Consider the following 27080-nt stretch of genomic DNA (forward strand, 5'->3'; position numbering starts at 1 on the left):
TCCACGGTAGAAAGAAAGCCATATGGGTTTGGAACAACATGATGGTGAGTAAATGGTGATATAATTTAAATTTTTGGGTGAGATTTCCCTTTAAAAGTATATGGGTTTCTATTGATCTTTGCTTTTTGTTAACTTTGAGCATCACCCCAATGTGTGAGCACACCATAAATAACTGCCAGCAATTGAGACCTTTTCTCCAGTGTGCATTTGTGTCAGAGAGTATGTGTGTGTGTTTATGCTTGTGAACATTGGGTAAATTACATCACACAGCTTGGACTGTGGGATGTCTGCTAGGCCAGCATTACTCCTCTGGCCCTCAGCCTTGAGCAAAGATGGATAGTTGCATAAATCAGGCTTGTGAATCTCCCATCCCTGCACTGCAGATGTCACAGAGTGCAGCCCGTGTTTGCATTTGCCAGTGGTGATATACAAAGAAAAGATATCATTGCAACATTCTGATTTGGTGTGGTGTCATGTTTGTCCAAGCACTCGCATAAAAAATATTTTTGTAATTGTACAGGTACAACTAAAATATAATTGTATTTGTATTCCACAAGGTTGTAGAACTATTCCTAAATCTAAATATAGTGTAGAGAATACAAAGAAGTATATAAAGAATTTATATATGTAAAAAGACATATGTAACATGCAAAAGTATAAGAATATACAATGTACAAATGTTATTTCTATTCCCATCTCTTGAATAAAATTATTATTTGCAACAAACAAAATGAAATCTTAAAGCACCCTAGACCACGTAAAAACACACATAACAATGCATGATCTTTCTGCACAATTATGATGGTAAAGGTATTTCCTTCAAAGGAAAACATCCTAAATAGCAGGTAAGGAAGTGCGAGTTCCACAAGGCCTATACAGACAACACCTGAGGAATTCAAGGTATGCACAAACAGCAAAGATACCCCACCCCCATCAAAACTTCATCTTCTATCTCTGCAGACTACAAACCCTCTTGCAATGTCTGTAGGAGATTTTGTACTTATGTGCTTTAGGGATGATGAAAAAACTTGAAAGCATTGTATTTCATCTGGGAAGTGGTTCATGCTGCCATCATTTATTATTATTTATTGTTTCTATTTTAAAGACACAGTTCCATGTTAGAATATTCTAATATATTCATGTGTTGTTATAGGCTTATTCTGTTCAAATGGGTGCTCCACAGTATATTTCTGGAGTTAAATTTGCACTGTGGAAAAGCCAAACTATTAATCTTCTAATGTACATTTGCAAATCAATAGCTCAGTGACCATATTTTGTCCAGGAAAGTGCTGAGAGACTCTTACTATTCACTTTAAAGCGTTAAAAGTGTGATGTACAGCCAAATCTGAAATGTTGACTGCATGTATAAATTGAAGGGAACGACAGGGGGCTGTTATGGCAAATTTCTTGACATGTAAATCAATTCTTAATATGGATATACAGTATATACAGTATATATATATATATATATATATATATATATATATATATATATATCAATTTTCATTACCAGCCTCGATTCACCTCAGGAACTTGATTAGCATTTTACATTAAGGTTGTATATGTTAACATTCGTTAATAATTAACATGAACTAACATTGACCAATACATTTACGGTATACATCATTTAATAATTTCAGTTAGTGTTCATTTCAAAATATATAAAATTACATTTTAACATTAAACGTTGTATATGTGAGCATGTGAACATACAGTATACAATTATGAACTAACTTGAACTAACAATATTATATTTATGAATTAAAATTATCCAAGATTATGAATTATAAAATGAATTTTGTTAAAAAATATACATATATACTGTGTATATACACACACACACACACACACACACACACACACACACACACACACACACACACACACACACACTGCCGGTCAAAAGTTTTGAAACACTTGACTGAAATGTTTCTCATGATCTTAAAAATCTTTTGATCTGAAGGCGTATGCTTAAATGTTTGAAAGTAGTTTTGTAGACAAAAATATAATTGTGCCACCATATTAATTTATTTAATTACAAAACTACAATTTAATAAATAAAATAAAAAATGTTTTTGAAATTGATGACTTGGACTAAATAATAAAGAAAAGCAGCCAATAAGTGCCCAGCATAGATGGGAACTCCTTCAATACTGTTTAAAAAGCATCCCAGGGTGATACCTCAAGAAGTTGGTTGAGAAAATGTCAAGAGTTCATGTCTGCAAATTCTAGGTAAAGAGTGACTACTTTGAAGATGCTAAAATATAACACAGTTCTGATTTATTTTGGATTTTATTTAGTCACAACATAATTCCCATAGTTTCATTTATGGTATCCATAGTTTTGATGACTTTACTATTATTCTAAAATGTGAAGAAAAAAAAAAGATTATAATAAAGAATGAGTGTTTCAAAACTTTTGACCAGTAGTGTGTGTATATATATATATATATATTGTTCTTTGTTATTTCATGATACCTATGCATTAACCACAGTAATGTTAGTATTTAGAAGCTTATTGTAATGTGTTACCAGGAATTCTTTGAAAGCTCTAATAGAGTTTATGTCAGTAGAATATGTATACAGAAATCATAAATCTGTCTCTACATTAACTCTATCAACACCTCAAAAATGTTGCATGTTTAGCTCTTATCTCAACATAAACTTGCAAAATACCAGAGACCTCTAGACGTAACAACCTGGAAGCAACAAGATTTCATCTGTATCCATACATCTGCAGAGGCCAAACAAAGAAATCAGAGATTTAACCAACTATCCACCCACATATCCACTCATTTGACTTCAGATAAACACTGCCAGCTCTTCTGTTTCTGTAATGTAGAGATGAGTTTGTGGTCTAATACTGGCTTCTGCTGTTGGCTGAGTTATGATTCAAAGTGTCTTTGGGGTTCTTCGCCCCTTTCTCACCCCAGATGTGGTGTAGCCAGCATTCCCTTGCTAATGCTTTCACAATGTGTCACAATATGGGATCACCATGAACCTGACACAATACTATTTTGTATGTACAGAAAGTGTGAATGTGAATTTATATTAGGTTATAAAAATGTCCATTGCCTCCAGAAAGTACATATATTATCATTGAATATAATTTTGATGCTAGTGTTTATGCAGCTGGGGAAATTCAGAGTAGTTTCTCAAGCAAGGTCCAGAGAGGACTGTTAGTTACATATCTCCATTGGGATTCCTGTATATAAAAAAAGAAAAAGGTATAATCAAGTAATATCACACGAGCAAGATCACTGTGGGATTGTGATTTGGCCTTGATGGTATTTAGACCAACAGCACAATTGTGTGTTTAATTGCTTTTATACAACAGTTCAACAAATTGTCAATAATATTGATCAACTTACATTTCAGGCAAAAAATGGTCAGTTAGTTGGTGCATTTCTTCCCCACCAACGAAAACAGTTCCAAAAGAAGCCAAAGTAGGCATGTGAACTGTCCTGTATTAGTTGGGATGTCACATATTTTGGCTGTATTTTGTATATCAGCAGAGAGATGCTTAAGGGGTACCCACCACCTGGACGGATGGACGGTGAATCACTTGAGGGGGAATACCCCCCTCTCTCGTCAAACATGTTGAAGCGCCCAAATGCTCAAGCATCCTGTTTTCGAGTGGTGAAAATTTGGCAACCCTTAGCCAAAGCATCAAGCACAACTCTGCTCTCTGCACTGCTCTCACACTTGTAGTCTTTCATCCATAACAAATGAAATCAGACTTGTGAATCAGTAATTAATCATTCTTATTCACTTAATTGTTTCGGTCATGAACGACTGTGTGCTTTTAATGAGTCAATTACTAAATGACTAACTCAAAACATAAAAGATGCTAATTTTTCACCACCTACTAGAGTAAATCCATCCATCCATCTTCTAAAGCCGCTTGTCCTATGTAGGTTCACGGGTTGTGCTGGAGCCTATCCCAGCTCTCTCGGGCCGAAGGCAGGGAAACACCCTGGACAGGTGGCCAGTCCATCACAAGGCTATAGAGTAAATATGCATTCACAAATGAAATCATGAATAATATGAAATCAAAATCAAAGTTTTAAAAGCCACAAACACTGAGAAACGTGATACAAATAATGAAGAACTAAGTGTTGTAGAAACCAAAACCCTTTTAAGAGTCATAGAAAAGTGCATGAATTTAAAATCCCCACCACTATTTGGAAAGACTCCAAAATGGAGAAGCAGAATGATAGAAATAGTGGAGATTCGATGACCAGAACTAACTGTCAATAGTCATAGAAAAGTGTTTAACATATTATTATGGACTATAATGTAAGCTTTATCATTTCAATAACATTTAAAAGAGCATATACTACTGCTGTTTTCTTCATGAGTGTTAATGAACAGCAGTTGTGAATGTGTGAGGCTATTAGAGCGCCTCAATCTCTTCCCCAGACTCCAGGCTGAATTTCCCTGGCTGACGTCAGCTGACTGTTTTGGCTGTACTAGGCGCTCCGGACACCGCGCTGCCGCTGCTGCTGTAAAAATGCTGCTCTCCGTGCCGCCAAGGACAGGAATCAACCCATTTAACGGCTATACCAGCAGGACCAGTAAAAAGGTAAAGCGATGTACATATGCGTAGACGTCAGCTGTTCAGGCCAGTAGAAAAGGCTCATTTATCTCGCTTATCTCTCTTGCCTGTGTAATTGCATGAGTGTGAGCTGCAGTGTCCTTGAAAGTGGAAGCTAGAAAAAATGAACTCATCGTGTGATCGTGCCGAATAATGTAGCGCTATAGAGTGAGGTACTAAAGTGAACGTGCATTTAAAAAAAAGTGTTGACTGATGTACTCTATTGACTGGCTGAGTGAGAAGTCACAGACTGTACTGTACTGAACTTGTGATCCGGAATACTCGATTGTGCTATGAGCGGTACTAGAGTCGCTCGTTCATCGTTGCAGCATATTATAAAAGAGGACTATTGATTGAGATTCTCGAGGAAAATAGCTTGGGTGAAAAACATGACTTAGAGTTTAACCAAGTTTTAGGTTGAGTGAATCGCCCCACCCCTTGAAATCTTAGTATAGTTATGACGGGAAACATTGTGGTTTCGAGTTGACTTTGCAGATGAAGAGGCAGAAAGTCAACGAGCGACGATCCTTGTTCGGGATACCAGATCTGTGCGATAGTGCCTTTGAACTGTTGGTGCATTCAGTTACAAAGAGTCAAAGATCAAAAGAAGATTAAAATGCACATTTTTATATGCGGGTTTTCTTGTAAATATGAAATATTTGATAGCAGTTACGTGATTTCAGTATAGAAATACCGATTCATCTTCTTTTACTGTTAAACAAGTGGCACAATAACTTGAAATGGTCACTTCAGCCGTTTAATCGTTCCTAATTCAGTGTTTATTTCAGTGTATAAATAGGCAGCTTGTTATGCACATAACATGCATGATATTGACACTTGACATATGGGATTCAGGTATGATTAAAGGTGGTTAATGTATACGATACACTTACTGTAGTTGTCTACCATACACTTTTAAGATTATAAGTGAAGGTGACTTAGATTGCAGGTTTATGCAAAGCACTTCATCTTCATCATCTATAGGTCATCATTAGGTCATCATAATAGATTATGACAATTAATGTTGTTGCAATAAAGTGACAGTTGAAAATGACAGTTTAAAGGAATATTCCAGATTCAATACAAGTTTGGCTCGATCGAAAGTGTTTGTGGCATAATGTTGATTACCTTTGAAGGATATTTTGACTAGTCCCTCCTTTTCGTAAAAAAACAAAAACAAAACGTAGAGCTTACAGTGATGCTCTTACAATGGAAGTGAATGGAGGGTTTAAAGGCAGAAATGTGAAGCTTATCATTTAAAAAAAAGCACTTAAATAATTCTTATGTCAAAACTTATGTATTATTTGAGCTGTGAAGTTGTTTAAATAGTAATTTTTACTGTCATTTTAGGGTTTTAGGGTGTTACTTTGTCATGGCTACTGAGTTGTCAAATTATATATAACTTTACACAGAAAAGTTTAGTAATTGATTTTATTACTCTAAAATCATGTTGTTTACATCTTGTGGCAATACTTTTGAAACAGTGAGTATTTTAATGTTTATGAATTTGCCCCATTTACTTCCATTGTAAGTGCCTCACTGTAAATGCAATTTTTGCTTCGTTTTAAATAAAAGGAGGGATAAGCCTGATTTTATTTTAATATATTTTTTATTGCGGTCATCAACATTATGCCACAAATGCTGTAGACTGAGCTTGTAGAAATAGTTCACCCAAAAATGAAAATTCTCATCCCGTCCCAGATGTGTAATTTTCTTTCTTCAGCAGAACACAAACAAATATTTTTAGAAGAATATCTCAGCTCTGTAGGTCCTTACAATGCAAGTGAATGGTGGTCAGACCTTTGTAGTTCCAAAAATCACATAAAGGACACATAGAAGTAACCCACAAGACACCAGTGGTTAAATCCATGTCTTCAGAAGTGATATAATAGGTGTGGGTGAGAAACAGATAACAATTTAAGTCTTTTTTTTGTCACATGTGGTGCCTGTTTAGTTTCACTTTCACATTCAGATATAGAGGAAAAAAGGACTTAAATATTGTTCTGTTTCTCACCCACACCTATCATATCGCTTCTGAATATACAGATTTAAACACTGGAGTCATCTGGATTACTTGTGTGTTTCCTTTATGTGATTTTTGGAGCTACAAATGTCTAACCACCATTCACTTGCATTGTATGGAGCTACAGAGCTGAGATATTTTTCTAAAAACCTTTGTTTGTGTTCCGCTGAAGATAGAAAGTCATACACATGTGGGATGGCATGAGGGTGAGTAAATGTCAAGAGAATTTTCACTTTTGGGTGAACTACCCCTTCAACTTGTGTTTAACCTGGAATATTCCTTTAAAGTGATTTCATTTAATGATTTAATGAATTATGTCCTGATTACTGATTTTGCTATAAGAGAATACACTGATCAGCCACAACTTAAAACCACTGACAGGTGAAGTGAATAACATTTATTATCTCGTTACAATGGCACCTGTCAAGAGGTGGGATATATTAGGCAGCAAGTGAACAATCAGTTCTTGAATTTCATGTGTTGGAAGCAGGAAAAATGGGTAAGGCTAAGGATCTGAATGACAAATTGTGATGGCTAGATGACTGGGTCAGAGCATCTCCAAAACGGCAGGTCTTGTGGGGTGTTCCCGGTATGCAGTGGTTAATACCTACCAAAAGTGGTCCAATGAAGGACAACCAGTGAACCGGCGATAGGGTCATGGGCGCCCAAGGCTCATTGATGCGTGTGGGGAGCAAAGGCTAGCCCGTCTGGTCTGATCCCACAGAAGAGCTACTGTAGCACAAATTGCTGAAAAACGTAATGCTGGCCATGATAGAAAGGTGTCAGGACACACAGTGCATCGCAGCTTGCTGCGTATGGGGCAGACCGGTCAGAGTGCCCATGCTGATCTCTGTCCACTGCCGAAAGCACCTACAATGGGCACGCAAGCATCAGAACTGGACCATGGAGCAATGGAAGAAGGTGGCCTGGTCTGATGAATCACGTTTTCTTTTAGATCATGTGGACGGCTGGATGCGTGTGTGTCATTTACCTGGGGAAGGGATGGCAGCAGGATGCACCATGGGAAGAAGGCAGGCCGGTGGAGGCAGTGTGTGCTGGGAAACCTTGGGTCCTGGCATTCAAGTGGATGTACCACCTACCTAAAGATTGTTGCAGACCACGTACACCCCTTCATGGGAATGGTATTCCCTGATGGCAGTGTCCTCTTTCAGCAGGATAATGCGCCCTGCTACACTGCAAAAATTGTTCAGGAATGGTTTGAGGAACATGACAAAGAGTTCAAGGTGTTGACTTGGCCTCCAAATTCCCCAGATCTCAATCCGATTGAGCATCTATGGGATGTGCTGGACCAACAAGTCTGATCCATGGAGGCCCCACCTCGCAACTTACAGGACTTAAAGGATCTGTTGCTAACGTCTTTGTGCCAGATACGACAGGACACCTTCAGAGGTCTTGTGGAGTCCATGCCTCAACGGGTCAGAGCTGTTTTAGTGGCATGAGGGGGACCTATATGATATTAGACTTTTATTTTTAATGTTGTGGCTGATCGGTGTATATAAATGAGAAGTAGTATAGCAGTATCTGACATTGACTTAAAAGGACAATGCATTCTCTACTCATCAACAGTTTCATGAGCATACACCTTGTGTACTTGATCTAGCTTGGCTCTCCAAAAGTTACTTTTGCTGAGCTTCACGGCACACCCATGCCCGCAACAAAATCCAAGAACAACTCATAGATAGAAGCATGTCAGACCACACTGAAGTGTTGTTGTGGTTACTGATTTCATATTACACTGCAGTTTTTAAATGAAATAGGAGAGAAGTTATTAAGTTCCACAGTAAGATGTGTTTTTAACCTCTGCGTTTGACCTCATTGAGCAATAATGTAAGCATATACAGTATACTGTATGCATCAAACCACCAAGTCTTAATAGAAAAAGATCCAAGTAAAGGCTATAGTTCTAAGGTATTCTAGAAATCACAAAGCTATAGTAGTTAAGGATAGGAAACATGGTGGAGGGTAATGTGGGATGGGTGCTTGCAGTTGTATTAGACTATAGACTATAGATTTGGTCACAATGACCAGTCAATAAACCTTCTACGGACACGTTGGAGAAAGAATCACCATTGACTCACTAGACTTATGACGACATGTAAGCGTAATGCAACTGCAAACTGAAAAAGATGTTAATATAGTATCCATACTGTATATATGACTTCATGCTGTATAGTATGCAAGATTGTATGTTTTATTTTTTTAATTTGCTTTTGATCAATTTAATCACATTTTAACTTGTGGACAAATGTACAAATTTCACATTCTATCAATTTATATGTCATGAAATCGCATTTTTAATAATGATTCAAGCTGTTGTCACTGTTTGAAATTTCATACACATAAGGTTGGAACCTAATAATGAAAATAGAATTCCACATATAACAATAACTTAAGTGTATTATAAAAATATTAATTTAAGTGCCACTATATAAAATCTATTATGCAAAAATAATAATTTTACCAAACCCTTGCATAGATGCAGCATAAGCCTATTTCTTAAATTCTTTAATATTAACAGTGTTTTCTGAAGATAAATTATTTCATAATGTATGATTGTGCCTTTAAACCTATATGTACAGTATTTACACATTTATTACACTTACTACATTACTACATTTTGTTACTTGTTCATTTGTATGCACTTGTGCGATTTACTTTGAGTTAACATTGATATGTATAACAAGCACTAAATTGTTACTTTCTCTTTAAGATAGCAGGCATTTCTGTGAGCAATTGTTTGTGGTTGAATGTGCACAGCCCTTAGCAAGGGAAGCCTACAAGCTTAGCATAAAATAGCATAACATGGTGGTCCTATAGACATTCTATGGTGGTACCCTGGCAAGGAGACGAGGCCATTTTTTAAAATAGATGTTTATATAGGAGATGCTTGAGTGTGCTGAATAAACCAACACACTCTCACGGCGAAATCGTCAGGATTCTTACAACTTTTCAAAATGTGGCTAATTCGTATGATATCTTGCGACTGCACTCATTTGAATCTCTACGCCTTTCACTACAGCCAATGACGTCGCTGGACATCCTTTCCATCTAATACGTGACAATTACTTGCTTCTGTCACACACAACAACTTCCTATCATGTTTACTTACTACTGATTGGTTAAGTTTAGATAAGGGATTTGGGTAAGGGCATAATATTAATAAGTGTGTCCTTAACGCCTTGTGCATGGAACTCGCGCTTACTTCCGCATTAGTCATCCGGGAATTTGCACGTGATGAAGTCGTACAAGTTTATGCGAACAAATTCGTGCGAGACCATACGAAATAGCCAACTCGTAAATTATGTACGACTTTTTATTAGATTGGGTTGGAATAAACTGCTTTTGTGAGGAAAAAGCTCATCACTTAATGAATTGACTGAATGTCCCCTAATCTTCAACATGTTAAACACTAAACAATACATTTGGAATGAACTGTGTGTGAAGTTTACTATGATAAAATGTATGTTTTATAAGCGAAGACACTGACAATTTTTCGACAGGAAGGTATCAGTTTACGGCTCTCTCTATTCATTTGTATGTTATCCGCAAACAGTAACTTACTGTCGTAACATGCTAGTTGACTGTTGTGTGGACATTTGAACTTAATTTAATGCTTGGTTTACAAAAGATCACAGTTTTCAGATCTATATGTTTTTACTTTTTCCATGTTTTTTTTTTTAATCTACCAAAAACTGAATACATTTTAGTAAAGCTATCTATGGGCTCGATTTTAATGAAACCAGAAACAACCTCAGAGAGGAGAAACTTACTGTATGTTTCAAAGCAAGTTAACTTCTAAGAAGTAGGATGTTATGTCAGCGTTGAAATGCTGTTAGAAAATGGTGAATTAACTGATGGCACAACTGCCATCAATCCTGCCATAAGCTTAGCCTCTGAGCAGGCAGGTGTCCTGGCCCATGGTGCATCCTTTCTAAATAACGTGCACAGCGGGTATGTGGTAGCTGAGTGCTGGAGAAGGAAGCGTAGGTAGTTTTCTAGATAGGAAGCAAGCTGAGCTGGGCAGGTGGGCTCCAGGAAGCATACAGTAGTATAACCACCATGTTTGATTGAAGATGGCCAAGTCCCTCAACCATTAGATGAAACCTCAACATGAAGAAGATATGCTTATCATAATTTAAGGACAGGTTGTATATGGCAGGAGGTTGCCATGGAATGCAGACATCAGACCAAGTCGTTAAGGTTGATCACCACTCTAGGGATGCCAGTGAAGATGGTAAATCTAATCGGATAGAACTGAACCCAAAGGGCAACTGCTTGTATTGAAAAAGCCTGTCAAGGGTGATGTTGGGTGGCCTCTACACCTGCTGAAAGGGGCTGGATGAACCAGAGTTTGTTGTGTTTGAAAAGGGGCTATTGGGCAAAGCCTAGAGGCCAACAAGTCACTTCAGCAGGAAAGGCCATTGTTGCTGCCACTGTTGCTGAAATGGAGAATGACATGTCCAGAGTGAACTAGATAAGACCCATTAGGGCCCACTTTGAGGATATTTGACAGAATACACACTAATATGTTTTCTTTTAAAAATGGATTGATTTCGAATGAAGTGAAATGATTGACCTCTCATCCACACTTCCTCCACAGAAAATTCAAAAACACTCTCTTTTGCAGCATATTTCCGAGAACTATGATGTTAGGAAACTGAAAGCTGAGCTTTCAAACTAAAAGAAGACACAGTGCCAAATTACAAATAGTTTAACTTTTAAAAACGTATCTTGGGGGGCCTGGGTAGCTCAGCGAGTATAGATGCTGACTACCACTCCTGGAGTCGTGAATTCGAATCCAGGGTGTACTGAGTGACTCCAGCCAGGTCTCCTAAGCACCAAATTGGCCCAGTTGCTAGCGAGGGTAGAGTCACATGGGGTAACCTCCTTGTGGTCGTGATTAGTGGTTCTCGCTCTCAATGGGGCGCATGGTAAGTTGTGCGTGGATCACAGAGAGTAGCATGAGCCTCTACATGCTGGGGGTCTCCGCGGTGTCATGCACAATGAGCCACGTGATAAGATGCGTGGATTGACTGTCTCAGAAGCGGAGGCAACTGAGACTTGTCCTCCGCCACCCGTATTGAGGTGAGTAATCGCACCAACATGAGGACCTACTAAGTAGTGGGAATTGGGCATTCCAAATTGGGGAGAAAAGGGGATAAAAAAAACATATCTTGAGTCCCCTGCACACTGTTCCATTCGGTTGCACTCCATCTAGCTGCTGTGGAACGCAAGAACGTGTTTTTTGTAAACGCCCCCTAAACGCATCCAATCGGGATCAATCCAAAATCAGCTAACTGACTGGTTGATTTGGAAAACATGTAGTTACATGTTTCTACTACAAGAATTCCGGTCATTCACATGCTTAAAAGCGAGATAACTCATCTGCACAGTAGAGATGTCACCCTCTTTAATCCAAAACACAACCCATTTAATAATACAAATTTCACTTGCATTTGAGGAAAATATTCACTTTCAGTGTGAATAAGCCTTAACTCTGCAGAAAACCCAAATTGAAACCCTATTTCTAGAGCCTGAGTAAGAGTCACCAGGGGACATTATTAATGTTTCCAGAATTTCTGGATTGTGAGAGTGTTCAACCAATGGTCTCTAATTTCCTCCTTAAGTGCTTCAAACTTAGATAGCCTAGCTAAGCCCTGAAGGTCTGCTTAGCACTGCTGCACTGACTCGCACAACTGCTGTCAGCTGTGGTGGAGTAAAATCTGGTGGAGAATGACACTCTGTGGGGTGGCAAAATGTTGCACGTAATTTTACACACTATGAATATTTAGGTGCTCATTAGAGTGTTCCAGAGATTCTTTGCCCTTCAGTACAAAGGCAAAGCAGTGGGCTTTTTTCTGTGCATCACTCACATTTCACTTTCAAACAACACAGTCTAGTGAGGAATAATACAAGCTGACCACGGAGGCGAAAACTCCATCCTTGTCGACAATGTTATGCCAGAATAAAGACAAGCACAACACAGAGCAGAGTCTTATATCTTTTAATTTCACTTAAAAAAACATGGAACTGGTTGCCTAAAAAGTCTGATTGCTTAAAGAGTTGTAGCACACCTCTGCTCAACAAGCACAATTTGAGGTATTATTGATAGGCTAAGTGTTGAAATCACTAAGTTTGAGCAGTAGTGATACTACTAAAATAATAACTTTTAAAATATTGTTTAATTTGTAGACATTTTTAACACACAGACTTTATGAAAATATTTAATGTGTATGTTGTAGATTCATGAGGACAGAGTGGGTTTTCTTGGTGCAGCCATAGAAATGTGTGTTCACGCAATGTAGAACACGGTTACTCAGAATTCTCCTTCTCGAAATGGATCAGTTTATCACTGCTGAAAGCCACAGTTTTAAAAACCAAGCAGACTTTTGGAGAATCAGATCTCTCCTTCCCGCTTACTTAACAGGGATGCAGATTGCCCAGATAAATGACCTGGAATTCTTGGAATTCTCATCTCAGACATGGATCCTAGGTTACTGGCTCTGGCAAAGTAATTTTCAATTTCTTTCTACCAAAAATTTATATTCAGGCATTTTTGATAAGCCAAAAGGAATACAGACAGAGAGGTTGTGAAATGTCTGACAAGATATAATCCTGATTTGTGAGTATAACTTGAAAAAAGGGTGGAGGACTGTGAGAAACGAAGGGATTTTTTTTTCGGATGTTCTCTCCCCACCTTAATCCAATGAACCATGTTTGGGTGAAAAACTGCATATTTTACAAGAATCACCATACAGTATATGTGATTTAGAACTGGCTCTATCCACTTCTCTGGGGAAATTATGAGAGTTGTGCATTCTCTGAGACATTAGGAGTAACATAATACTGCTAAGGGCTTTGTATTTGAGCTATTTTAAGCATACATTTATCCCTTTCACTGTCTTATTCATTACCCCTCAAAAAGTTAAAGTGCAGTCAATAGACTGCCATTGTATCATGTCATGCCTCATTTCAAACAAAAAACGCATATCAAATTGGATTGGCCGATATAGAAAAATACTTTTGTCAGCCTGTTAATGATATCCTTTATATGCTGTATCTCTCAATATTTACTCTAAAATTGCTTAAAAGGCTGTTTTGTAATCAGAGGAACCATAATATTAACCAAACAGCCATTGTTGCCAAGTAGATTCAAACATTTTAAAGTAGTTAAATCTAGGTAAAAAAAATAATCAAGGCATGTTTTCTACACTGTTTTCACTAAGTGAAAAAAGAAAATAATTATATTTAATCCTTTTTTATTTATATGCCTCAATTTAAATACATAGGTATTTAATAGCTATATTAGGCTATATATATATATATATATATATACTGAGTGATGACGCATACGAATAGTCAAATCAGAGTCGATTCACAGAAACAGCTTGACTGATTCACAAAAAATACAGCCAAATTTGAAACTCAATCGAAAGAAAATGAACAAACTTTACGTTATAATTTATAAAACTACATTTCAGGGTTAACATATAACGTATGCTTATATGTTATATATTTCATCTGAGTGTATCAAAATGTTCACTCAAGTACAGCAACTCTCAAACAGTCAAGACATTTGAAACATTCATTAATGAAACTGTTTACTCACGGGCAGTACCGCCGCTCCCTATACACATATTACGCAGTCTGTGTAGGGAATCTTACCCTAGGGGGGCACGAGAAAGTCCACCGGCTGTGCTTACTCGCACTTTACACGTTATTCAAGGACCTGGTAGCAGTCGCGGATCGCTCTTGCTCACATTTTCGGACTGCGCCTCGCAACCAGGACGCCTTCAAAACAGCAAGAAACAGCGCAGCTGAATGAAACATAATGGGGGTCTCCTTTTTAGAGTTCTAACTTGACATTGCGTCTTTTAAAAGTAGTGCGAAATGCATGATAACGGTCAAAGATGTTCATCTAGTGTAGAAAAACATTTAAATCCAGGTGTCCTGTGTAAGTCTCCTTTGGTGTAGATGAATCTCTCATGACAGGCCTTCTCTCCTCTTCACCTGTGACTGATTGAGCACCAGTGGGCAGGGCCAAGGGTGCAGTGATGGAAAAATAGGCATTGATGTCTTGCTGAAGAGGCAGCCATATGCAGATGTATTTGGTCCTTGTGACATCACAAGATGCACAAATTCCAAACGAGACGTTTCTTGAGCCTGGTTTAAATAATTGCTCTTTTTCTGTTTAGGGGGAAGTTTTCAGTTTTGAAACTAACGGTATGTTATTTATAATGACCTCTTAATTGTCAAAAGATCAAGGAAAAATGTATTCCTCTTTTCATGACCCCTTTAAATCTTTACGCTCTCATACTCGTGAGCAACAAGACAAGGAAGCATCACAAAACTACAGTAGTCTAATGTGTTTTGGAAACTTAATCAAATAAAGTGCATTCAAATCATTGCAATACTCACAAATCACGATGTTGCTTAATTTTCTATTGTCAACAAAATCACCGCAAATATATAAAGAACATTTGGTATATTGTCCAGCCCCAGTATCAAATGCTTTACATTATTTTCAGGCACACTGGTGGTGGGTTGTAAAATATTCCACTGCAAAACCCAAATTAGGCATTAGAATACTGTAACCTATGCAGTGTGATAGACAGATCATTTATTGCCAGTCACAGTCACACCTGGTACCATCCCTTTAGATCTAGATCCCCTGCTTACCCTCCAGAGCTGCTTACTGCCTCCTGTGACCTCTATTTCTGCAAGCTCCAGCTCCTGGCCTTTCCCAGAGTGTGCCCTAGTGCCACTGCATTGGAGTAATTAAGAGAGGTGCAAACCCCGTCATGCTCTCATTACCACAATGTGCACATCTATGGAAATGAAGAGGCCGTCTATAGCCTATTCCACTGCAGTACCGTCCTGAAGTGCAAATAAGGGTAAACTCCCTGATTTTATTAAAGGGCAGGTTTGCTGGTATTGATTAGTTGTTGACAGGGATTTGTTCTGCATTCAGGAACATTGAGCACAACCTGAAGTAAAAATCTGAGTAGTTGCACCAGATGGAACATGTGAGGATGGCTATGATGCATGAGTCTCTGTCAGTGCATGTGGACATGCATTGCATGAACAAGAATTAAAGCTGCAGGTTTAACATATGTGACTGAATGGGAGGTGTTTGTATAGAATTAATGAGAAGTCATGAGAGGAATATAATGCACATACATTTGGTTAAAATTAGCCCTTTTAACCCTGAAATGCATAGCTCACTCTGAGGAAATTGGCTTAATATACAAAAAAGTTGAATGAAAATATGAAAATGCAAAAAAAATTCTGTGAGGGTTAGGTATAGGGAATTAGGGGTGAGTAAAAATATTGATTTTCCAATTCATTGCAATCTTCATTTGAACTATCTCGATATCGATTCTTAAATCCCAAGATCGATCTTTTACTGTATGCACAATCCTCTACTACAATAAGAGGAAATCACTTGCATTTGCAACCAAATTTGAAATGTGTATATAACTGGCTGGTAAATGTTCATATTTCACTCACCAGTGATTGTGTTGTTTAGTGGTGGAGTATTTAGCTGTGAGATTCTTTCACTGCGTGTTGAGAGTAAAAGTTGTTGCATGTAATTTGTGTCCAAGGACGAGATCCATGCAACCCATTTGTCATAGAATAATGTCTCTTTTAATACACTTTCTGTTCTCTAGTCAGTTGTTGATCAAAAACAAAAAACAAACAAACATTTAATTCTAATCATGTGTTTGAGTACTTTTAAGTGGGATTTTATCAAAATAATAATAAAAAATAAAAAAAATATATAAAACACGTTGTTGCCGGGTAATTTGTAATAGTGACACGAGTTACCTAGAGAGGATGCACGCAGTGTTTTTCTTTCTTTTTTTAAAATAATCTTTAAAAAGAATCTGGAGAAGAGCATATTATGGATTAAACTGTGTCAGCCCTCGTTCCCAAATGAACATATACTGTAACATTTGCAATGACACCTACATTTACTCTAAGGAAAATTAAAGCTAATAACTGAATGTTTAATTCATTTATCTGTTGATTCAAGTCATAGTAAAAGCAATAGTAAATAAACAGTTCACAGCATCAAAATGAGTGTGTTATGAGACGTTATAAACAGCTCTGTTCATTTAGATGTGTAATCACTATTAAATGAAGATTTTCTCTTTTTGAGTGACTGTAATAATCGTTTGCCTTGATTCTGATTCACAGTCTCCACAGTTTTTCATCAAAATACTGTGTAATTTAACCATTTCTTTTACAAAAAACTTCAGACAAATATGCATTATAATGTCACTCTTCATACCAGCCCACGTAAAAATATTATCCCCTCCATTTATAAGAATATTTTTCCAAAAACCGTGTCCTTCATGGCAGTCTTCCATTCATTCCAATGGGGAGTTCTGCAGAGCTTGTCAGAGCGAGCAACCGTAACCAAGGGGGGTGGAGCTTAGCGGAGGGTCAGTTAGTAAAATTATTATTTTCATACTGTACCTAGTTAGAAGGTCCCCTGTATAATTAACAGCATTAGCTGGGAGAGAATTTCTTTGATATGTAAGCAAAAGGGACATTTTGACTGAAATATACCCATATGAATCGATATCAAATATAGTCTAATCGAAATTGAATCGAGAGCTTGTGATTTGAATCTAATTGAATCAGGAAATCTGTTTCAATACCCAGGGCTATAGGGTATAGGAAATATCTTTAGGTCATAAGTTTATGGTAAATTGCTATGGATATAAGCATCTTCTAAATGATAGCTTGCTAGTTACCTTCTCACTAAAAATAAATCTGAGCATGAACATGATATTTAACATTGGCCATATTAAATTACATATTCAGGTGGAAAATGAAAAAAACAAAATCAATGCATTACCATTGTACAAGTGCAATAACATTTAAGGCAAAACAACAACAACAAATAAAATACAATATTTGCCCAATATGTGTTCAAAGCATATTATCTATAATCTATGTATAATATAATAAAAAATAGCATCTAAATGCGAAAAACAATTTATTAATTAAGGAATTCATGGAATGATGAATGAAAAGACTTGTATAACCTTTTGATAACTATTTGAAAATTAAAGGAGGTGATTGCAACAACACATCCATCTCCATTAATGCCATTAGGTTTTTATTTTTATTTTTAGCATGTAATGTTTGTGACTGGTGTTGTTCAGTGTGCAGCTCTGCTCAACCTTGAACATGGTTGCAGGGCAGATGGGCTTAGGTGGGGGGCAGTGGTTCGGTCATCTGTTTTCCCATGCAGAGGCAGAGTTAGCGGAGTAGAGCACTCTTAATAAGACAGATTCAGTGCGCACTGACTGCACCCAGCACATGAGAGGGATTAGCGCTAAACGCTAACAAGCTCAGATCTCAATTAGACAGCCTTCTATAACCAAGTTCAACCGGCTCAAGAGGAGAGCAGAGGAGAAAATAAATTTATATCAGTAGTTCATAACTGGTGGGCCCTGACCAAAAAAAGGGGCCCAGGTCTGTAGGGTTTGTCGGGTTGCAGATGGCAGGGGAATACACTGCTAAATACATGAACATAGACTTATCAACTTCTGAAAGGAAGGAGAACTTACCAAAAACTTTTTTGTTGTTTACATCCAAGCCTGTGCGTCCAATCAAATTCTACAGTACGTTGGCGCAAATTCATTTGTCTCTTGATAATATAGCTAACACTAATACAATATTTAGCTGAGTGTGTATTCCATATTTTAGGCTGGTAAATCACATCTGCTGTTTGTTATGCCTTAACAAAACTGCCCATTTTTCTTTTCAGCTTTTAAAGATTTGAAAGGCCTTTGCTGTTCATGGCAATTTAAAGGACAAATTATGTTTGTTTGTAAGGAGGTTTTTGTTTATATTTGTATGATAATCTATTTTGGTACTGTGTTGTGTCGCCACTTGATGTCCAATGCAAGCAAAACCATTTGTTTTACATGACATAACATTTGTGCTAACAATTGATGACATGATGTGCCCCTATCCCTTCTTTGCAACAATCTCAGCCAAACCAGTGAACCTGTGGCATGTATTAAACTGGCTCATTGTTCGCTGTCTGAGATTTGATTGCACAGGCTTGACTAATGAAATACTTCATCCTTGCCTGCCCCTCGGACTGATGAGGAGTTAATTAGAAAACTAACAGAACCTCTCAAGAGAGGAAAAGCCCCAGAATTTGGACACAAGAATATTTGGAGGCTATTTCTTATGCAGGATCTCTTTGCATCTTATATATCACATTTTAAGGTGAAGTCTGTTGTAGTCTCTCTTAATCTACTGCAGCACTTTAAGCTTGCAATGTTTTGCTGTTCATTGTGGTGTTCATTTGTGGACTTCATAGAACTGAGTCACTGATGGTGAGCACAACATGAAACAGATTCACTCCTTCCTGTGGCTATTTCTTGAAAAAAAAAAGAAAGGAAAAAAAAAAAGAAAGAAAATTCTGTCATTGTTCCCAACCTGTATAACTATTTCTTCTGTGGAAACTTGAAATGTCTGAATTATGCACTGGAGCTTTCAAGATTCAAAGATGATGCAATGACACCATAAAATCACAAAAGTATTCCAAGTTTTCTAGTCACACAATTAGTAGAAATTTTAGTTGTTTTTTTCATTGAAACCCACCCTAGCTCCTTTGGTGTGTTCATGAGAGAAGTAGTGATGTCTGATTCATGAAGTAATTGTCCTTTCGAGTCAGATCTTTTCCATAAATCTGTTGATCCAGTTCACAAAACCATTCACTGGACCGATCCAGTTTTTGAGTTCTCACTGACTTAATAATCCTGTCACAGTATTTATCAGTTTCTTAAATTTTCTTAAAAATATTGTAAGATTTTCTTAAAAATCTTACACATTTCTTACATTTGTTACATACTCAAAGCTATCATATGGCTTCAGAAAGGATTTCTGATACTTTTATGGTGCATTTGCATCCTCCTATGAAGCTTGAAAGACTCAGTCCCCTTTTAGTAAAAAATTACTTGTACAATTATTAAAATTTCTCATTTAGTGCTCCATACAAGAAAAACAGTCAAACTGGTTTGAAATGGAACATGAGAATGAGTAAATGATAACAGAATTTTCATTTTTGTGTGAACTAATCCTGCCAAAGCCATGAGGAAATGATAATATGGTCATTTCCTTTTGGAAGATTAAAGAAAAACTGTTCTGAATTGCAATCTTTTGAACTGGTATCTAATCGCTTCTATTGTATCATGTCTTATCTCTGTTTTCACAGCAGACGTATGCATCCTCCACCCAGCAGATGGCACCGCCCAGTCCTAACACCACCACCAGCAGTAATGGAAGCAGCAGCGTTGGGGACCAGCTGAGCAAAACCAACCTGTACATCCGTGGTCTCCATCCAGGAACCACAGACCAAGACTTGGTCAAACTATGTCAACCGTGAGTGTCCCTTAGCTATTCCTTCTTCTTATGGAAACAATCTAGAGATTCAGTATGGTGGAGGCAATTAAGGTCAGGTTCAAAATCATCAGTGGGAAAGTGACTCAGGGTGTATCGTAAGACCAAGTATTGAAAAACAGGAGGAGCGCGTGGGAGAAAGAGATATATATATATATATATATAGAGAGAGAGAGAGAGAGAGAGAGATAGAGAGAGAGAGAGGGAGGGAGAGAAAGATTCAGACTTGGAGCGTCCTTGTTTGACCCTTCACAAAGAGGTTAGAAATGTACTGCTGGCAGATCGTGCTGAAATGAATGCGAAATACACTTGAAATGTTTTTGGATAGGCCTTTGCAGCATCTTGATTGTGTAAATCATACATTTCAATTGAAAATGAAACATTTTGAATATTTTTAACATCTTGGTGCAAAGCCTGAGGGGTGCTCATTCTTTTATGGAATTTGCTCTCATTCCATGTGTTTTTGATGGTTTTAGTACATAAGTGAATAGTGGATTTATCTTTTGAAATAAATCTCATATCAGCTTGTTACTGCCAAACAGTTGGTAGCCCTTGCATTCATTTCAGAGGACATTTTGGTGGAATTTGGGACTGGAGCGACACAAACTTGAGGCAAAGTCAACAGAGGTTTGGTTTTCAAACAAAGCTCTTTTTCGTTGAACGACTGTAGTGTTTCCAGCAACTAGGCGTGATGGTTCCCCTTCCTCGCCTCTCTCACTTCCTTTTGGGGTTGATAAAAGTAAGGAATGGTTTGAAAAAGATGAATGCTATTGATGTCAAGTACACTGAAAACTGACCCTTCGCTAAGCTCCACCCACCTTGGTTACGGTTGCTCGCTCTGACAAGCTCTGCAGAACTCCCCATTGGAATGAATGGAAGACTGCCATGAAGGACACGGTTTTTGGAAAAATATTCTTATAAATGGAGGGGATAATATTTTTACGTGGGCTGGTATGAAGAGTGACATTATAATGCATATTTATCTGAAGTTTTTTATAAAAGAAATTGTTACATTACTCAGTAATGTGATGACATTTAATAGCGATTACACATCTAAATGAACAGAGCTGTTTATAACGTCTCATAACACACTCATTTTGATGCTGTTAACTGTTTATTTACTATCGCTTTTAATATGACTTGAATCAACAGATAAATGAATTAAACATTCAGTTTTTGCAAATGTTACAGTATATGTTCATTTGGGAATGAGGGCTGACACATTTTAATCTATAATATGCTCTTCTCCAGATTTGTTTTAAAGATTATTTAAAAAAAGAAGAAAAACACTGTGTGCATCCTCTCTGGGTAACTCGTGTCACTATTACAAGTCACCCGGCAAAAAAGTTTTTTTTTTTTTTTTTTTTTTTTAATAAAATCCCGCTTAAAAGTACTCAAACACACATTACTTCCATAGACTGTCACTGGAAAACAGCAAACACGTGTCAGAGTAATGGCGGCAGGGCAAAAGTTGCTAAGTCAGGATTAGTCAGAAGCACTTTAAGGTGGGGCTTAGCGAAGGGTCAATTAATGTTGTTAAAAATCGCTGTTATAAAAAAAATACTTTTTTTAGTTCAGAAACTCTGAACTTTCTTATAAGTTCAGAGTTTCAACTCAGTTTTCTTCATCAGAAAATGAATAGTGGTTGAAAAAAAGTGCAATTAACTTTTCTTTGGCACTATTGGCTTTAGTTCGAATTTTAAGTTTTCAGTTTTATTTGGTTTAAAATACAATGTATTTAATCTCTAAACCTTATAATGAACTTTATATTGCTATAACTGTAAATGTATTATCACATTAAGGGGCAATCCGGTCAGACTGCAAATTATTAGAAATCATTTTATCACATAGCCAAAGAAAAAGCCTCAAAGTCCTTTTGAAATCCAGTTTGATGTGATTTTAGGTTGAACAAATAATACAATGCTGTTTATTTAGCTTTACTGAAGTTATTGTCCAATTACTCCTGACCAAGACTACTGGTCATATACAGTATAAGATGGTGTACAAAGAAAGTGCAAAGATTTGAGAAGTTGTACTGGAGAGGTGGAAGGAGTGAAAAAGAAAGCAAGAGAGAGGGCCTCTCATTCTGAGCATTCTGGAAGAAACGGCTGAGATGAGGCTGCCCAGCCCTACAGGAAACTCTGAGCCCAGGGGGAAAGAGAAAGACAAACAAGGGCAATAGCTGGGAGGGAGAGGAGACGAGAAGTTGGTTGTGGTGGGGGCTGGGGAGAAGCAGTGAACAAGAAAGAGGGAGAGAGAAGATTTGGGTGAGTGATTTGGGTGAGTCTAAGAAAGAGAGAAAGTGAAAAATATGTCAGGTGTTTCTTAGCAAATGAGCAGCTGGTAGAGGGGATGTGCTTAAGTCATTACTGTTACTTTTACTGACAACAAAAGAGCAGTTTACAATAAAAGTGTGAAAGTTTTGTGCAATTTTAGTGACACAAATGGAATTGCAAACGTAATGACTGCTTTGAAACAGGTTTCCCGAACACTCCCCTGTCAACCGTTGGTCGGATAATCAGATAGTCCCGATACAAACTCACAGGATTGGTTGAACCAGTGTTGCTATGTCGGGCTAGTTGGGATGCTTAAACTAACAGAGCACCAGAGCACCACAGAGTAGTGTAAATACCAGGGCTGTTGACTTAACATGTTAAAACAGTGCGATAAATTATATAAAAAATAATGCAGTAAAGAAAATTACGTTAGTACCACCTCTGTGTTTTTACGATTCTCAGTAAGCAGAGGGCAGTAAGAGCAACTCCAGCTTTACAGGCAGCGTGCAGCAGACAACAAACCAAAGCAGACAGCTCAAGATGAAAGAGCATTCCTGCATTCAAACACAGCTGGGTGGAGCAAATTCCGAATGCAGGGGTCTCGACATGGGTTTTTCTACGTTTCAAACTATATTTAACTTGATACAGCGTCCTAAAAACTCTGTTTATGACACAACGCAAAATTGCAAATGGATTTCTGTGAACTGTAGGCCAATGGTAGGCTTGTTTAAAGATGTGGAATATAAATGACATATATCATTCTAAAGCAACTTTTTGTATTGCCTAATTAATGCTGTACTTAATATGTAATATGTTATAGTATATTTCATTTATATAGCCTTCTAACTAGGTACATTAAGAAAATATTAATTATACTAATTATATTTTATTAGTTTTTCATCTTTTTGGTCACATTTTAGCTTTTTTTAAATGAACAGTATTCCATCAATAAATATGCTATTATTTTGAATATATTATATTTTATTACGTTTATTGTTTACATGCATAATTTGTAGAATTTACAAGTGTTTGCATTGATTTGTTCAACACGTGCTAAAAACGGGACTGTCTCTTTAAGAAAATGGTCATTTCTGTAAAGAGCGTCTGTAAAAGAGCGCATGTTAACAAGAGAGGAGTTGAAAGGTTTTACCTTATCCGTGCTATGCGTGATTACTGGGTATCTTTTTGTCATTTTTGATCAACAACTGACTGTAAAGAATAAAAAATGTTTCAAAAGTGACAAATGGTATTCAGTGACAAATGGACTGTGTGGATCTTGTCTTTGGACACACATTACATGGTGACGGAACGAGTGAAACCAATCTTTTACTCTCAACACGAAGTAAAAGGATCTCACTGCCGAACTTCTTTTCCACTATACTACACAATCACTGGTGAGTTAAATCTGAATATTTACCAGCCAGTGGCTAATCATAGACATTTTTAGTCACATGGTGTCGCTTTAACAACACCTACACTGTGCACTGTAAAGGAATAGAATGACTATTAACAAAACTGAAAAGTTAAAACTGATTCCATTTTATAACTGCATCTATACTACAGTTTTCCATTACATAAAGTGCATCCATTTAGTCATTAATATTTGTGTTGGATGCTTTGCTCAAACAGTAGGATAAGGAGGAAAGTGGTAGAGGGCATTGTTGGTCGATTGTTGTGGATCCCAGCCAGAACTGCACAGGGCAGACAAAGAGAACTCTCAGGTTACACTGCAAGCACATGCCTGGAGAGAACCCCCACCCCCCTCCCGTCTCTCAAACTACCGCAAGCCTTCGCTAATCCATAGACACGCACACAGACCTACAGCTATATACTGTACCTGTACCATGCTGCGGCAATGCCTCTCAAGATATGCAAAACCGTGTGAGCACGGTATGGCATCCATTATTCAAAGAGCATTTCCATTTGATCACGGTTTCTCCAAAACGCCGCCTCATGCAGCCTCATGAAGATTTCATGCAAATGATTGCTGGATATGTGGGCCCATTGAGCGCCGCATTGTGAATGGACTGGTGCTGCTGCCCTGTATTTATGGGTTTATACGCCCCCGCTGCTGAGCTGATTCCGGCTTAGATTACTTTGGTTCTTCCAAACTGCGTTTGACCTTATAAAATATAAGATACACATCAGCAGGTCTTATGAGTTGGTTGTGTTTGTTATTAAGCTATTACACGGTAATTACAATGTTATAGACAAATTAAGGGGGTTATCCATCTAAACCAAATGTTTTCTTTTTTCTCCTTTTAATAATGCAAAGCTATGGGAAAATAGTATCTACCAAAGCCATCCTTGACAAGACCACCAACAAGTGTAAAGGTAAGATGCTCAGTGTGTGATTAAGAACATTTCAGTAAAAGGTGCAATCAGTACTTTTCCCAACACAAATAAATTAATAGTATAATAGCCTATAGGAGTTTTTATACCAGCCAAATACTTCTCACTAGTCTAGTCAGGTCAAGTCACTTTTATTTATATAGTGATTTTCACAAAACATATTGTTCTGTATTGTTTCATAGCAACTTCCTGCCACAAGTTTTATTACACATTGCCTTACTAACATGTTGGAAATTTGCATTGACTATTCAGTGAACACATGACATGTATTATGCATACTATATAGCTAAATAATGTTGATGTTCATTTATCGCAAAGCCAGAGGAGGATAGGCTTTCCCAGCTAATTCTGATTTGTGCTTTTTTTCTCCACTAACTAAACATCTTATCGATATATTTATTTTGCCGTAGTCACCTTTGGCTTGCTCAATAAAGACAGTGAGACATTATTGTCTATAAAGCTGTTCACTTGGGGCTTTAAGACATTCAAGACATTACAGTAGGATTTTCTGTAAAGCTGCTTTGAAACAATCTTTATTGTAAAGAATGTTATATATAAATAAAAATTACTTAATGCCTTAAAGCCCTCAGTGAGCATGCCAGAGGCGACTATAGCATTATAAAATGTCACAATAAAGGCAACGTCCACACTAACACTTTTTCAGTTCAAAACTCTGTTTTCCATTTCCTTATGTCATCATTTTCCAAAGTATGCAATACTGGAGAGCCTTTTCAAAAGTCACCGTATTCAGTGGAAGAAATCCACAATGTTTCAGAGGTGGAAGTGTACCAAAATCAATGCATTTGATACCTATATCGGCCATATCAGCCGGCACAACATAAAGAAAAATTACTAAGTGCACCTTTCACATGTGTGCTCTCAAAGATTTATCTGTTTTATCTTAAAAAATGTGTGCTGATGTAACAGCAGTGGGATTGTTATTGCATAACACTACATCTGTCGAGTAGACCAGTGTTATTGCATTCTTGTGTGTGTGTGTGTGTGTGTGTGTGTGTGTGTTTGTGAATATATGTGTGTGACTGTATGGTTAAACTTGGCCTGATAGCTTTTTTCTCATGTGGGATAGAGATTACCAGTGTGAGCTAAGGTGCAGGGGAGTGATATGGAATACTATTGGCTTAACGACTAAACTCTAAGCAGTGATCACTTATCCTGTATGTGTCTTTGTGTGTGTGTGTGTGTTTGTGTGTGTGTGTGCATGCTCAGGCTATGGCTTTGTGGATTTCGACAGCCCGGCCTCAGCACAGAAAGCAGTGACAGCGTTAAAGGCCAGTGGAGTTCAGGCTCAGATGGCAAAGGTAAGAGGCAGTGGCACTAAACATCCTGTTCTTTAATGGCACATATTTCCTGTTAACCTTAAGCAGCAAAGTGACTTTGAAACAGTTTAGAGAAAGTGGCTCCTCTGCCATACACTTAAGCTTCAAAGGCATTCCAATTCTAATGTAGTTAGGAAAGCATCACTATTATTAATGCTCATATAGTTGTAAACTTCCGTGCGTAACTTTTCCTGCATTGTTTGTGCTTTGGACATTAATGATACCTCAAATTGTGCAGCTTGTTGAGGAAAGGTGTCCTATTGTGAGCGATTACACTTAAGGCCCAGATCAAGCAAAATCAAAGAACGAACGAGTGTGACATGTCTGTGTGTGTGTGTAGTGAAATACGATAATTATACTGTAATTGGTGCAGAATGTTTCACTTGCTAGCACACGTGTGTATTTTTCTTTATAATGGCAATATATTATATAAATAAATCCTTTAGTCCTGGGCTTGCCAAGGACATGTGAGTCTTGAAATGATGTTGACCACTGGTTGGTAACAATGACAATCTATAAATTAGTTACTACTGTGGTCTGATTGGCCAGAATATCCTGCCGTTATATAAACTTTACAACATTTGACATAATCAGACTAGCAATCATTGTGTCTAATGATAAACTTTGCCAAATTTTATTGAGTGGTTAAAACAGCATCTTGTATCTCATGATCTCATGTGAATTCTTCTCATAGAATGAGTCATCAAGTCATTGATAACACATTTTAATGTAATTTTAGTTGATGTTTTACATGTAGTCTTGTGCATCCTCATATTTAAATGCTCCTCTAAATAGCTCCACCAGCAGCATGGCCATGGGCACCTGCAGGATTTCATTTGAGGGTACGCACAGAAATCTGCCTAATACAACCTTAAATCTAGTGGGGTCCGGGGGCCAAACAACACCAAAGCATTCAATTCTGGTGACTTTGGGAGAAGCATTTTTTTTCTCGAGTATGAGTAGCGTACATGTAACTATTGGCTAAAGCATTTCTTCCAGTAACCATTCAGAACAAATGTGTTCTAGCGCTAAAACAAGCAAATT

At 37.4% G+C, this 27080-nt stretch overlaps 2 protein-coding genes across 2 annotated transcripts in view; both read left to right on the forward strand.

Moving 5' to 3' along the window:
* The window catches only part of LOC127419518 (formin-like protein 3), a 489255-nt gene that overhangs the window by 273406 nt on the left and 188769 nt on the right, over positions 1-27080 (forward strand). The gene's annotated exons all lie outside the window — the stretch shown is intronic.
* The window catches only part of LOC127419521 (RNA-binding motif, single-stranded-interacting protein 2-like), a 43783-nt gene continuing 21053 nt past the window's right edge, over positions 4351-27080 (forward strand). The window contains exons 1-4 of the mRNA XM_051660983.1: positions 4351-4584; positions 19887-20053; positions 24623-24681; positions 25927-26018. Coding sequence (XP_051516943.1) covers positions 4366-4584; positions 19887-20053; positions 24623-24681; positions 25927-26018 — 537 coding nt within the window. The 5' untranslated portion in view covers positions 4351-4365. The remainder of the gene's footprint in view (positions 4585-19886; positions 20054-24622; positions 24682-25926; positions 26019-27080) is intronic.

The sequence above is a fragment of the Myxocyprinus asiaticus genome, chromosome 28 (assembly GCF_019703515.2).
Source record: "Myxocyprinus asiaticus isolate MX2 ecotype Aquarium Trade chromosome 28, UBuf_Myxa_2, whole genome shotgun sequence".
Lineage (NCBI taxonomy): Eukaryota > Metazoa > Chordata > Actinopteri > Cypriniformes > Catostomidae > Myxocyprinus > Myxocyprinus asiaticus.